The following is a 15,356-nucleotide window of genomic DNA, read 5'->3' on the forward strand; positions in this document are numbered from 1 at the left end:
GTGGCCAAAATGGGCCCTACACACTCGAATAAATGTTGGAGAAATTGTGGTACACATATTGGCAATCATATTCACATATTTTGGACATGCCCCAAATTAAAAACATTTTGGGAAGAGGTATTTCGGGCACTTGAAGATGTATTCGACCAAAATTTCACCAAAGATCCAAAAATGGCACTGCTGGGAGCAATACCAGAAGGCATTGATGGAAGAGCCAAAAAATATCTCTTACAAATATTGCTTACAGCAGCAGTTAAATGCATTACAATTAAGTGGCTAAAACCTGAGCCCCCAACATACAATTTATGGATTGAGAAGGTATGGGAAATCTACCACATGGAACAAATAACCTATTCCATAAGACTCCAAAAAGACACATTTGTTAAAAGGTGGAGCCCTGCCATGATTGTACTAGTGCAGTGATCGGTGATCTGAGTGTTCTTATATATCCTGGATCATACTTGTGTCTTTGTCTTCCTGACCCAGGTCACCTCTCTGGGCACGTGCACGCATCCATACAGCACACACCCACACAACACACTCCCCCTCCCTTACCTCCGACCCCTTACCACATTTATTATTATTTAAATTTATTTATTTATTCATTTTACTTTGTTTTATTTTAATTATTTGGATTGTCTAGGTCTGTGTCCTCCCTTTCTCTCTGAATCCAATTGAAATTATTAAGTCTTGTTTTTTTTTTTTTTTTTCTGTTTTTGTTTTTTTTGTGTGTTTTCTCTCTCCTCCTTGTTTTAAGCTGTAAGATTTTTTTTAAAAAAAACTATGAGACAGCTATAAAAATGAAAATACAGTGGTATAGAATGTTATTATGATTGTATGAGTTGCTGAAACTGCAATAAAATTTAAGTTAAAAAAAAATAAATAAATAAATAATTTCGTTAAAGGTATGTGGGTTTAAGCTCTCTTGATAACAAACCTGCAACTTTTCTGGCAAAAAAAAAAAAAAAATCAAAGATGCTCCAGCAACAAGAAACAGGGGGCGGTAGCTTCAGCTCCTCTCTGATTGGCTGGATCCGCTGCCAATCATCCTGGACGCGGCTCCGCAGCACCTCCCACAGACGCACAGCGGCAGCGCATCCTCCTCCTCCGCTGACAATCATATTCAAGGCACTTGCGGCTCGTCTGCAGCGATAGGAGGGAAAAAAAAGAGGAGAGAGAAAGAGAGAGAACCTCACCTCCTCCAAACAGCGAGTGAGTGAGGGTGGTAGGGGAAAAGAGACAGAGAGAGGAAGAGAAGAGAAGAGGCTGTGGAGTAAACGGAGAGACAACAGCAGGCTTGGACCTCCTCCAACCGAGGAGTGTTGAAATTGTAAAGTGTCTTAATTTCCACACACACAGATTTCGACATGTCATCGTCCGGTAAAGACAACAGCGGTGCCCAACATGCCAATTACGTGGGACCTTACCGTTTGGAGAAGACGCTCGGGAAAGGACAGACAGGTTAGTTTTGGAACAGCTTGCATGCACCTTTTTCTTTTTTTTTTTTAATTAATTAATTGCACTATTTAATCTCGGAGCGCTCCGCGGCGAGTTGAGAGAAATGTGCCCTTCTGGTTGTCTGCAGGTGATAAATAACTAACAAACACCTGCCAAGCCTTGTGGGTAATGCTGGTTGGTTGGCATTTCTTCGGTGAGCTGACACAGTAGTGCTTTATACTGGTTTTGTTGCTCGTGCGTTGGCGTTGGACTGGGTGTGTGTGTGTGGAGCAGAGAGAGAGCAACGTGGACACCCTCCTCCAAACACCAAAAAACGATGACAGTGTGATGGGTTTAAATGAACTTTTTGTGTCCCCCCTGTTTGTGTCCATGTGATTGGAGCACAACGCTGTTAATCCCTGATTTGCCTGATACATTGATCTATTCTTAGTCTGCACAGGCAGAGAGAGAGGCAGCAGGCGTTTCTCTCCTATATTATAGGCTCTGACTGCAATACAGCATACGTGGGTTTTCCTCTGATTATGGAGTAGTAGAGGGGTACCACCTTGACAGATTACACACCATGGGCTGCTGGAAAGAGCTGATCTACATTCATACACAGGGGGATGGATGGAACTGGGCTTCCTTATTAATAATGAGCACATGCTTTATCTCCAGCATATAGGCAGCAGCAATGACAGTGCTGTTTGTCTTAAGTTGCATAGCACTAATGGTAAAGGACTGTTAATATTTCATGCTATTTTTAAGGTGATGCTTGTATGTTGGTGTTTGTTTCCTATCCAGTAGTTCAGAAGCCCTCTGCATGGAGGAGTGAGTGGCTGTATACAGTGAGAATATCCTCTGCAGTCAACTATACATGCAGCCAGTGATGGAGCCATGTGAAAAAAGAGAGAGGCAGGCACAGCCCCTGTGTAGGCAGAGAGTGATGCAGCATGCTCCGTAAGCTCACCAACCCTTAAAGAGAGAGAGAGAGAGAGAGTCAGAGACTTTTCCTGTCCTCTCTCCGATGAGAGATTTTCCTCCCATCTGTTGTCTAAAACGGCTACAATAGGCCTTGCTTTCCCAGACCCCGGTCCAGCTGGTCACGCTGAGCGGCCGTGTGTGCGTGTAAATGTTTGTCAGACAGTATGCTTTCTTGAAATATATTCTCCTCTGTCACTCCATTTCACCTGGCGAGTCCCCCGGTGTTCATTAATGGAGTTTGTCTGTCATTATCTGATGCCCCGCTTTGACTTTGACTTTAGCACAGTGCAGGACATTTTTAGGTATGATTACACAAATCCCCAAAACATGTTGCATCCATACTCAGTGGAGCTCTACTTGCAATGATATGCTATATCTGCCGGGTGATGGTGACTGTGGTATGAGTGTGATGTTCCAGTTGCTTTTTTTTCATAACAAATGCAATAATAAAATATATTTGTCCTCCCTTTCTCCTGCTACTCATATTTAATGATTTGTGTTTACAGGAGGAACTCTCACTCACAGCCAGACTCTTTCAGATATAGCTCTCAGGAGTGTCTAATGGCTGTTTATGGTGGTATAGAGCTGGCACTACGGTCTGCTGGGTACAGACGTTTAATGATATGGTATATCTCTGAGATCATCCACGGCTCAGGATGTATTTACGCGAGTGGCGAGGCAGGTTTGGATGCTTCTTCCTTGCTAAGGCGTCAGATGTGGAAGTAAGCAGCAAGCTACAGGTCAGCGTGGTTCATGACTTGTGTCAAGCAGCTTGGCCCTCTAAAGTTTGGCAAATATCAACCATGTTTCACTCAGAGGGAAATTTCTGATTAGATGATATTAGTTTTGAATGTTCTGGGCCTGTTTTTTTCAATTACATTTTCATGTCTCAAATGTGCAGCAATAACGGGGCCCAGCGCTATTTGTGTGTTCTGTGTTAGAAAAATCATTTGGTTACTGGCGTCTGTGCAGCCAGTCCACGCCAAACCCATTCAGATTAATGACAGCGCATAATATCCCATTCGCCCATTATAACCATTCGTTAATCTGTCAGATCCATTTCCCAGGCCCCACGGAAAGGGTTGGCCTGGCAACCGTCAGCGCCCAATGGGCCGGGCTGGATCGTGAGTGGCAGCTGGGATCGTCCAGTGGGCTAAATCCCCTGTGAGCTTTCCCAGGCTGCGCTTGGCTGTTATTATTAGAGGGGAGAAAGCGGAAGGCCTCTGGTTGATCTGGCCTGTCCTGCTCAGAGGAGTGGTGCTGTTCCGTGTTCATTAAGTGATTAGGCCTTGTCCTGACACACACACACACATACACAAACACACACACACACACACATGGCCACCACAGTGGTTCTGGTTTGGCTTCCTGATCTAATCCCCTGCACAGCCAAAGTCTCCTCGGCTCTCACTCACGCACTCACGTGGCTTAAAGGTAGCATGGGCTGCCCTACTCTAGCATAGCAATTTAGCACCTCTGTGTTACTGTATAAATTCAAATGCATGGTTACGTGTTCAGTTCTGGTATAATGTGTAATGCACAGTATAAACAGTAGGATGCATCTTTTTTACAATTTAATTTTTTATAGTTTTATTTCTTGGAAAACAGGCCAGGGGGAGTTGCCAGCAGGTCTGCTGAAGCAAAGGCACTGTTTCATGTCATTTAAAAAGCCATTCATTCACCGTATTCACTCTGGAAATGCAGTAATACGTCAATAAGTTCAATAAGTTAAACTAGCAAACTGATATTTTCTGAATGGCAAGGCAATGGCTGAATGGTTAGTTGACAAATCTGTCATTTTGGTCTTGGTCGACTAAGATTTCTTTAGTCGATTAGTTGTTTTTTATGCCTTTTTCATGCTGAATGACATTTCTAAGAAACTAATGAGCACATCTCTGGTAAACACAAGACTTAAAGTGGTTCTTTTGTGTGATTCTTTGTGGAGAAACTCAGTTTTACAAATCTGTCGAGTGTTAGTCGACGAAGAATTTCTTTGGTCAAGGGCAGCCCTAGTCAGAATACATTGAGAAAGTATCTGCTGACTTGTCATGTGTACGATTCCCTCTTTGTCAGGTGTGCATCGGGGCCTGATAGGGTCTATAGATATGGAGGGTCTGCATGGCTGGCTACTGATTGAGACTAAAGCCACGGAATCATGGAGGCCATTTTCAAGCCAAAGACAGTCGTTGTGCTTGAGTGGCAGAACTTGGCCATGGCGTTGTGTCTGTTGGATGCGTCTAATGCTGCAACTAATGATTATTTTCATTGTCAATTAACCTGTTGATTATTTTCTTGATTAATTGATTAGTTGTTTGGTTTATAAAATGTCAGAAAATAATGAAACATGTCGATCAGTATTTCCCAAAGCCCAAGATGATGTCCTCAAATGTCTTGTTTTATCCACAACATAAAGATATTCAGTTTACTGTCACATAGGAGTAAAGAAACCAGAAAATATTCACTTTTAAGAAGCTGGAATGAAAGAATTTTGACTATTTTGTTCCTTAAAAAAATGACTCAAACCGATTAATCAATCATCAAAATAGTTGGCGATTAATTTAATAGTTTACAACTAATCGATTAATTGTTGCAGCTCTAGATACTTCGTATAGGTCCTGTACTGTATAGGGTATGAATGCATCAACACCTGAGCAGTGTTCTCATAACTCCTGCACTATCACACTGTGAAATTGCCAATCAACTTCTCTTTCTATCTAACATTGAATTAGTCCCACGTGTTGCCTGTTAGGTCGTATAACGCTCTGTATTTGCCTCCAGAGCCTCTAACCGATGTCACGACTCTACAGCAACTTGACAACTGAGATAACATTTGTTAAAATTTAGAGCTCCCTGTGAATATCTCTATCGCAGTAGGGTTTTGAGTAACAGCCTTCATGTGTTTCCCAATCTTAAAGCTTTGTTTGACAAAGCTGAAGATTGTGGATTTGTGTTTTTTGCCAGTGCAATGACTTAAGACGAGGCTGAATCACCGCTCTGTTCCACTAATGCTTCGGAAAACACTGCCGTGCTTTGCCTTGACTTTGTTCCTGAAGGCTGTTGATTAGCGGAATAAGAGGCCTATTGTGTGGAAAACACTGCCTGTTAATCCACTGTAAGTCCCCGTTTTTTTTGCGAGACTTGGATATTGACAGGCTAAGAGTTGGAGGTTGACATGTAGGCTCCTTGATTCCTTGATTGACGTTTTGAGAGTGAAATCATCTGCGCTTCGGGGGCTTTCATATTGACTGTTCATCTGACAAAAAGCTGCCTGTGATGTTGTGTCTTGTTCTCTCTGTTTCTGTCTATCTGCTGGAGAGTTCTTTTACTGGGTTCACCGGGCTTACAAGACATTTACGCCAGCGTCCAGCTGTTTTTGTTGTCTCCGTGTCAGCAAAGGTTTGGCCAGTTTGTAACTCTTACCGTGGGTTTCACTGTTGTGTTTTGAAAAACTGAAATAAAAGCTCTCATTTGTCTCTCTTTTCATTTATTTACACATGCACACATTAACCGGGCCATGCTGGGAGTCTGGTACGTTGCACGGTAACGTAAAACCGTTAATTCGACGTTGATTGATAGCTGGTGAGCCGGGCATCGGTTGATTCGGATCAATGGGCACTCCCAAAGATTTCCTGTCTGGTGGAAGAGATCCATACTGTTTCGCAGCACATGATATTCCTGATGATGACAAGTGAGGAGGGAGTGCTCAGTCGATGCTGTCAATGAAAAACCACTTGGCAAATCCACAGAAACACTGTGTGCATGTACGTCCGCGTTGCTTGTGAGCGGTGCAGGTGCTCCAACTCTCGGTGACCTGTAGCCTCTGTGCCGTTAAAATAATCTTGATACCTGTGTCGAGCTCAAACACAGGTGTCTCCTTCTCCCCCGTGTTCCCAAGATTACCCAGAAAAAGTTGGCAGCTTTGACCTAAAATTGGTGAGTGAAGGTAATAAATGAAAGGCTGCGATGATAGACCCGTGTTTCAGTGGGCCTGCTCAGAGAAGTCAGAGAAGCCCTGACCCAGTGTCTGTGGCGGCCGTGTTGCTCCCAGCTGTGTAGCACCACCCTGTGTTAGCAAGCTGGATGAGAGCTGTGGAGCAGGAAGCCAAGCCTGCATGATCTCAGCTGTTTGACTGTCTGGCTAAAGCCAAAGCCCTGCTCCCTGAGCCCTGAAATGTATCCTAAATGGTGGGAGTGTATGTGCGAGTGTGTCTGCACCCCCAGCTGATGCATTATGTTTGCCATTTGTGAGCTTTTAATGCGTATACATTAGGGGTGGGGAAAAAAAATCGATTCACCTATGTATCGCAATTTCTTTTTTTTTACGATTTTGAAATAGATATTTTAATGCCAGAATCGATATAATTGCCTAATTTGAGTCTATACAGAGGTAGAAGGAAGTTACCGCTTTTATTGTTGTAGTCAGAGTAATGTGACGTCATATCCGTTCCGTATCTGTCAACCAAAACAAAACCGAGCTGGCCGCAATGAGCCGAAACGAGAAATCAGAAAACGACGGAGGGTCTGCGTGGATACAACCTGCACCCTCTCATGTTAAATCCAAAGTGGTAAACACTACACATACAGTAAAGTATGGAAACACTTTGGGTTTCACACATTGCCAGGAAAAGCAGAGCTAGACATGATGGTTAAAGCTGCAGGCTAACTCTGTCATGGACAGGAAACGTTATCGTATTGCGCTAACGTGCGGTCAAGTCAGCCGTCACTCTCATCTCTGTGGTCAAATCAGCTGACGCTTCAACTGTAGAGCACCCACATACTGACATTAATGTTAAATGCATTCAAACGTCCCCGATGGAGTTGACCATGGAGGTATAAAGACAATGGAGCTGACGGGGAGAGCTAGCGACGGACATGGCGAAGTTAGCGGAAGTATACACGTGTGACTGTCTGTTTTTCAAAATAAGGTGTTAACAAAGGGAACTGTATATACAAAATACATATATGGAAATAAGATTGATTAGATTAGATTCACCAGAATTATAAAACATTACATGTCCCTTATACATTAAATAGAAAATGCCACTAATTTGTGAGGGAAATGTCTTTATTCTTTGATTTTTGGGTTGCTGGATTTTTTTTTTTACATAATGCCTTACAATGACTGATAGCCTATATTTGACTTCAGGACATCTCTGACTACACACATGCTGAAAATAAAACATTCTTACTGCATTAATTTAGAGATTTTCCAAAGTAAAAGTCCCTGGAAGTGTATGATTCAACTTTTTCCCATCGTCTAGTTTTAAAATAGTTAACAAAAATCCCAATACTTAAAAATCCCAATACAAATTGGCACCCAAGTATCGTGATAGTATCGAATTGGGAGATAGGTGTATCGTCCCAGCCCAGGAGCACAGTTGCATCTGTGTTGACAGTCATTTCTTGACGTGGCTAAGAAACTACAAGTAAATTGAACTTGTAGTCTTTTCCCTGTCTGTGATTTTGACTGAGGTTATATAATGATGATGGTCCCTGTCATTTAGTGATCCTCTCTTCTCCGCCTCACCCCATCTTTCTCCCACTCTGTCCCTCTTCCCCTGGCCAGTCAAGATTCATACAGTGATTCAGCCATGTGGTAAATCAGACAAGACCTCGGTGGAATTGCATCGATTGGGAGGAATGTATGTAGCCAACGATTTTCAGAGATTAATGATGAGGAAAGAGGTGGAGAACTGGGAGGAGGGGAGGAGAGAAAAGGATGGAGGCAAGGCGAAGGAGGAGGAGAATAAGAAGAAAAAAGAAAAGAAAAGAAAAAAAAAACCTTGAACTGCGAGAGCATGAAGCGGTCTTGAACGCTCCGACTGCAGTGGAGGTTATTAATTAAGGCAAAGTATTGATCATTCTCTTCATTATTCTCCCCTCCTCCCGGATTTTCATCTCTCTATTGCTGACCTCCAGAGGAGAAAAGGGCTCAATCTTTAGATGGGAGGTCAGTGAATAAGTGAAGGATTGCTGGGAGCAGCCTCTGTGACCGACCATGAACAAATGTGTGTGTTTATGTGTGTATTTTTTTTGGACAGGCCCCGTCGCATCCTATTTGGATTTCATCCCAACTCTGCGCATCCACTGTCAGTGTTGCTCTGCCGTGTTACATAGCGTGGAGAATCAGGTTAGGACGCCACGGTTCTAGGGTCCATTTTCCCTCATTTAAACCAAGACACACACATCCATGCTCATACAAACACAATCTTTTCCCCTCACTCTGTCCATCTCTTTCTATCGCTGAGGTCTGCTCTGCCGCTGTGTTTCGGGTAATGTGTTATCGCCTCATGCCATTTAGAATTTCATAGTGCTAGTTTTCCAGCACAGCAGAGGGAACGCAAGACGAAACGCACCATTTCTCTTTTCGCCGGTGCTCCAAATTGTTACATTTATATACGACTTCACACTGTTGCTTCAATAAGACATGCGTGGTGATTTTGCTTCTAGACGTCTCTGTACCAGAGATGATGCTGCCAGTCAGCCAGTCACCGAGTCAGCTGCCACATTTTTTGGTCTTTGTCGTCAACACGGGGCGTTTAAGACGTACAGTATATTAAACGTCTGCGCGCACAGCAGTAGGCTTAATCAGCCTGTTTCTCTCTCTTCTCTCTCACCCAGCTCAGATTAACCCTTGCTGAGCCGCCTGTCTGGCTCTGACTGTGAGAACGCTGTGGTTGATTGCCAAGGTTGGTTGTCTGGTTGTCATGGTTTCCCTGCTTCTTGCTGGTTCCCAGTCTGCCCTCATGAAGAAAGACAGGGAATGCTCTCTCTCTCTCTCTGTTGTGCTCTCATTTCTCTCGCTCTTTAAAGTGGCTGCAATCTGAAGTTAACATCATCCTCTTGTTGCTTTCCATGCGTGCAAGTTTGTCTTTATCCGACTTAGTCTCAACATGTAGGAATGTATGTGAATGAATGCATGACTGTGTTGTTTCACATGTGCGCTGCAGGTGTATGTGTGTGTGTGCATGCCGCGTGCTTGTGCTTGTGCTTGTGCGTGTGCTCAGACATACGGTCATGGATCAGACAGGCTTGCCCTGCTCTGTGCTCTGCGCTGTGTGCTGTGTTCCCATTTAAATCTGGGAGATTAGCACATGTGGGGAGCCTCGGCTTTAGTTGCTGTCAGCTCAGCTAGCCTTGGCAGGCTGTCCTCAGATCAGGGGGGAAGCTCTGCGCTCATCCCCCCATTGCTGTCTGCCCCGCTGTACCTTATCCATTAACAAATAGATGGGTGGGCCGGTGACCTTGACTTTGGTACAGTTTTCTAACTGCTGCGGCACACTTGTACAATTCACATGGCAGCATTTGTCATAGGCCTGCCTTACAGGATATACATTTAAACATCAAAGTTTCCAATTTTTCTTTTTCATTCTGTCATTACAAAAATTGACACGATTCTAAAGGTTCCCAAAAAAGGATTACGTCTTCTTACTTTTGTCACAATGGCTAATATTTCCTGTAAGATATACCAGTTGGTATATGTTTCTTGGTCATTTTTTTTGCATTTTGTGAATTTTCCAGTTTCAACCTTTTATGGATGTAGTTGTTAATTTGCTGTTTTTAATTGAATATTTATTCACATCGATGGATAAAGTGTTATATTGAGGAAATGCACACTAAAGCAGGTTTTGTACTAAATAAATACAATGTAAATCAAGTGCAAAGATAAATAACAAAAACAAGAAAACACACTTTTTGGGGTTTAGCATCAAAGTATAGAAATTTACATATTTAGCCAAATTGGCCATTTCACTTTTCACACCAAAAAAATTGTTAGTCGACTACAACTCATACCATTTTGTCGACTAATCGATTACTTTATCTAATCGACAGATCTGTAAAACTGAGTTTCTCCGCAAAGAATCACAAAAAAAGCCCCACTTTAAAGGAACAGTGTGTAGCGTTTAGTGGGGTCTGTTGGCAGAAATGGAAAATAATATTAATAAGTATGTTTTCTTTATCATATAATCACCTGAAAATACTAATTTGTTACCTTGTTTAAGTTGTTTATATCTACAGGAGCGGGTCATCTTCACAGAGCTGGCTGCCATGTTTCTACAGTAGCCCAGAATGGACAAACCAAATACTGGCTCTAGATAGGCCATTCACGTTTTCATGTTTCAGTTGGTTGCAATCTGCAACCTCACTGCTAAATGCTGCCAGATCCTACACACTGAACCTTTAAATCTTGTGTTTACCAGAGATGTGCTCATAAGTTTCTTGAAAATGAGTCATTCAGCATTAAAAAAGCATAAAAAATGACTAATCGACTAAAGACATCTTAGTCAACTAAGACCAAAACGACCGATTAGTCAACTAATCAGTCAAAAAGGGGGCAGCCCTGTTGGGATGCCTTGCCATTCAGAAAATACCAGTTTGCAAGTTTAACTTATTGAAGTATTACTGCATTTCCGGAGCGAATACGGTGAATGAATGGCTTTTTAAATTACATGAAACAGTGCCTTTGCTTCAGCAGACCTGCTGGCAACTCCCCCCGGACTGTTTTCCAAGAAAAAGTACATGAATGAAAATGTGCGCCGCTCATTTACTATGTGCCGCGCATCCCAGATGGCAGGGGCAGGGTAATTGTGATGCATTCAGAGTTTCTCACCGCCACTCGCTCTGTTGTCAGCTCTTTAGGCTATGAAGCACAGTGTCGCCCATGCCTGAAACACCTGAGAATGTGGCTTGGCATGTGAAGTGAAGCAGACAGCCCTCAATGAGATTAGGTTAGATGAGCATGACTGGTCACAAACCAACAACCTGCGCTGGCTGCTTGTCTCTGTGGCACCGACATCTGACACTTGGCCAGACTAAAGAGAATTAGCACTATGTTAGCCAGGTCGACTTATTTTATCTCAGCTGGGAACATCAAGAAGTCTGTTATTCATAGAGAGAGAGGAAGGAGGGCAGGTTCAGTTTGCTATTCTGATGACGTTTGGGGGGAGTGTTGGTTGCCAGTTTACAGAAAAACCACCTGGATCACAGGTGTTGCTGCATCAGTGGTCCAGCCAAGACAAACTGTTTCTTCTGTTTGCTTTTCCTGTGTTGTTGCCACTTCATCAGAGAATGGGTCAGCGCTCCGGGTCTGCTGCCAGGTCACATCCTCTGTCATGACTATGTATTAGGATGAAATCAGATCACAGAGAGATGTCATACTTGAACTAGTGAGTCTTTGTGTTTTTCCCCCCCCCATCTGGCCTGAATTGTGGGTTCAGCCTGTGCTACTTTCCTACAAATCTCTGGCCTTGTAGTGCTGTACTGGTTTGTAAAAGTATTTCAGCATAAATCTTTTAATACAGCCAGCACGCTCTCACATTTGGATTTTGCCCTATTTCTACTGACTGACAAGCATTCAGCTTTTCTCCCTGTATTGTGACGTAACCTCTTCTTAATGGGCTGGGATAGAGTAACTCTATAAACATCTAAAGATCAGGGGCTGTATTCATAATGTATTATGCATCACCAAACTATTTCTGCAGAAATATTACATAAATTGTTCTATCATTGGTAGGTTAAAAAACGAACAGGCCCTACAATCTAAAGCTCATATTTATTTCGTCGTGAATAATACGTTCGCTAAAACTCTGAGGTAGTAAATCCAAATCCATACTGCTGTGAGGTCAGAAACTATAATGAAGGCCTTTCAACAGAAGGAATAATCCATCAGCGAAATGACCATTTGACCTTTTATAACCCCAGTGAGTGCACTCTGTTACTGACAAAAAGGCTTTTTCAGGTGTCAAGAGGACACTTGTTCTCTTTCTTCTTTACTTGCTTTTTTTGTTCTATTTCTTTTCTTAGATCTTGCTTTGTTTTTTTTGCACTCTTTTTTTCCCTGACTAACGGAACAGTTGATGGAGTGATTAAGTACGGGACGGTTTCATCTCTTTACGCCAGATGGTTGACTTTTTTTTTTTTTTATTCATCACTAAAAGCTGCTTATTTCGGAGGTGGCTGCTGATGTTGCTGCTGTGTTTTTTGCGCTCCAGTGTGTGTGTGTGTGCATGTACTTGTCTGAGTGCTAGTGTTTTAGTGTGCGCTGCATGCTCCTGTTTTACGGGCTCTCTGCCGATACACAGCGTCTGAGAGCTGTAACTCATGGGACGCAGATGAACATGAGAGAGACGGAGAGGAGGGAGGGGGTGCCAGGCTCACAAAAGGAGACAGTTTCTGAGTGAGAAAAAGAGTCACAGCAGTAAAGCATCTCTCAGGGTCAGTGCCTCTATTATCATTCAAATCCAGCGCACACACACACACGGTGCAAAAAACAGAGGCATGCACACACAGACACAGGAATGTGCTGTGCAGCAGCAGAGTGGATGCCTTTTAGACTCTACAGGAATCCCAGCTCTCCCTCTGACTGCAGCAGAGCTCTGACGTCATCAGTGGAGGAAATGCATCCACAGCAGGAAGAAGTGCTCGCAGTACGGAGCCCGAGGACACACACAGACAAAAACACACACACACACACACACACACAAACTTCACCGTGCCTTTAGGACATTTAGGAAGTTGTTCCCTCTACCCTTCAATCCTGTCCTCTGTTTAACCTCACACAGGTTTACCTGTCAGTGCAGGCACTTTGCAAAGTATTTCATGCAGTCAGTATATAGAAAGCTGTATTGATGTAGCTGATGCAGTGACTTGCACATGTATGCGTTTGTAGGAACCGGCGGCCTCGGTGCTTTTGATGTGAAGAGTCAGTAGCCATAGCAACACAGAGACACATTTTCATATGCTATTTCACATGCTGAGGGCATGAGTGTGGCTCTGCTTGAGTAAGTTATTATTTTAGTTGGTCAGCTGTGTTTGCTGCTGTCCTCAGTGCTGTTTTGATGTATTATGGTTTGTATAATGAGTGTGAATGTGAGCCAATGGTGTCCATGTCCATTTGTCTGCGTCTGTGTCTCTACGCACACAAGCCTGTGTGGTTTTTAGAAAAACTGACGACATATGCAGCCCTGCGTGTGGCACCGCATGACTCATGTGAGTGTATTATTATGATCATTATGACAGTTGCTTTCCTCTTTGTGTAATGCACTCTCCACTCGTTTGCTTTGATGGACATGCAGCAGCAGCTTCCTCTGGGCTCATTTTGAAAATAGGACTGGAGTAGAACATTTTCGAGCTGCATCTGCTCGTTTCATCTTTTTGTTATCAGCCGTGACGGCGTGTGGCTGGTATTGGTTTTCACCTTGTGGGTCTGTGTGTGTGTCATCATGGCAAAATGTGGTCTTGGAGATGCCTACTGTAGCGGGAACTACCACAAATGAGGGTTTGAGTACTTTGCAAGGTGTTTGTATTTCTGTCCATCTGTGGACAGATTTTGTCACCGCGATGATGTCGCAATCGTGCACAATGCAGTCACGAAACTTTACAGATGTGTAGTTGAGAACAAAATGAAGGCAGAGTCTGAAGATGGGTGTGGTCTGGAAGTATGGGGCTAGGAAGTAGGGAAGGGGCCATTGGCCCCTCACTCTACGCCCCTAGCCCGATTTGGCGTCGCGGCTGATATGATTCCTTCACAAGATGGTCTCTAGATTTATTTACTTCAAGAGTGCTTCTCTCAAGGGATGTCGCAATACTAAAAATGTAGTAGTCGATACATATAGTAGTAAAACAATAAATCCCATGTACTTCAACATCCACTCCTTTATTACCGTTTGCATACTGGTTTATGTTAGGAAGTTGAACAGGTCATACTTCCCTGTCTATTATCTATTTTATATTGCTGTGAAAACAACTGTTGTTTCTCATCATGATAACATTAGAATTTACCTTCGCCTGATACTCGTTGATACCCGAACAGAGCCTGAACATACCATAATGTAAATCAATGGCACCTCCCATGTTGAAGTCGGCAAGACGAGAGCCGGTAATCAGCACAGCACTGCACAGAGCTAACGGCTAATGTTAAATAGCTCTCCTCCTACTGATTTCAACACCAATTTGTTGTTCACAATGTAGCTTTATTAGGGAAAAAATAGGGTGCGTCCCCTGGACGATTCGATGGTGAGTTTACTGCTACCCAAACCCATTTTGTATCGTCCCTGGGATGACAGTACGCCGTTTGTCTCAAGCCCTGACGGTACCTACGGTATCGGACATCCCTACTTCTCTTGATAAAATGTTGTCATTGTGCTTCTAGGTAACATTTAGATCACAGCATATAGACAACCTCCCCCAAACAAACAGTAATGACATTATTTTAGCTTTGAGGATGACAACCCGCCTCACTGATTCAACAGTTGATGAAACTGACTTTCTGCCTTTTTAAATTTATTTATTTAAATTTATTACAGAAGATTAAAAACAGAAAATTGTGCAAAGATGACAAAGAAGACTGAGAGAAATATGTACCATATTGGCTGGCATTCCATATGTAACAAAATAACCTGATAAAATAGCCAAACTACTTTCCTTTTATATATACATTTAATCTGAGAAATTGTTACCTATTTACTTATTACATACTATAGTTACCTTAAAAGACACACCGCAACCTACTCCGTCTTTTATATCTCTGTATCCATGATCTTGCTTTTCTTATACATGTCTTGCCACCCCCTTCCTTCTTGAGCCTCCTTCCTCCTGCTCCCTCATTTCCTCGCTTCCTGCCTGATGGAGGTATTCCCCTGCAGCCTCCAGGCCGCGCACTGCCATTCTGCTCAGGTAGGGCTCATTTCATGCAGGATGATTAGATCTCATTGGCAGCAATCCGGGGCTGGATAAGCCAGAGTGTTGTGGGCCTGCACAATAGCAGAAGGAATTCAATTAAATTGTTACATATACTCCCTTGCAGTGTATACCTGCCAATCTGCACACACGTAAGGACATGTACACTCATTTCACTCGTTTCACATTCGAAACAGATACACCAGCAAGTGTGAATGTAGAAATACAGATTCACATACAATACAGTAGACATTCAT

The 15,356-nt window shown here is 43.0% G+C and overlaps 1 protein-coding gene across 11 annotated transcripts in view; it reads left to right on the forward strand.

Moving 5' to 3' along the window:
* The first annotated feature begins 894 nt into the window (after positions 1-894).
* The window catches only part of brsk2a (BR serine/threonine kinase 2a), a 197,365-nt gene continuing 182,903 nt past the window's right edge, over positions 895-15,356 (forward strand). For all 11 annotated transcript variants that reach the window (XM_037766987.1, XM_037766990.1, XM_037766992.1 and 8 more), the window contains exon 1: positions 895-1,461. In XM_037766987.1, coding sequence (XP_037622915.1) covers positions 1,368-1,461 — 94 coding nt within the window. In that variant the 5' untranslated portion in view covers positions 895-1,367. The remainder of the gene's footprint in view (positions 1,462-15,356) is intronic.

Source organism: Sebastes umbrosus, chromosome 4 (genome assembly GCF_015220745.1).
Source record: "Sebastes umbrosus isolate fSebUmb1 chromosome 4, fSebUmb1.pri, whole genome shotgun sequence".
Taxonomy (NCBI): Eukaryota; Metazoa; Chordata; class Actinopteri; order Perciformes; family Sebastidae; genus Sebastes; species Sebastes umbrosus.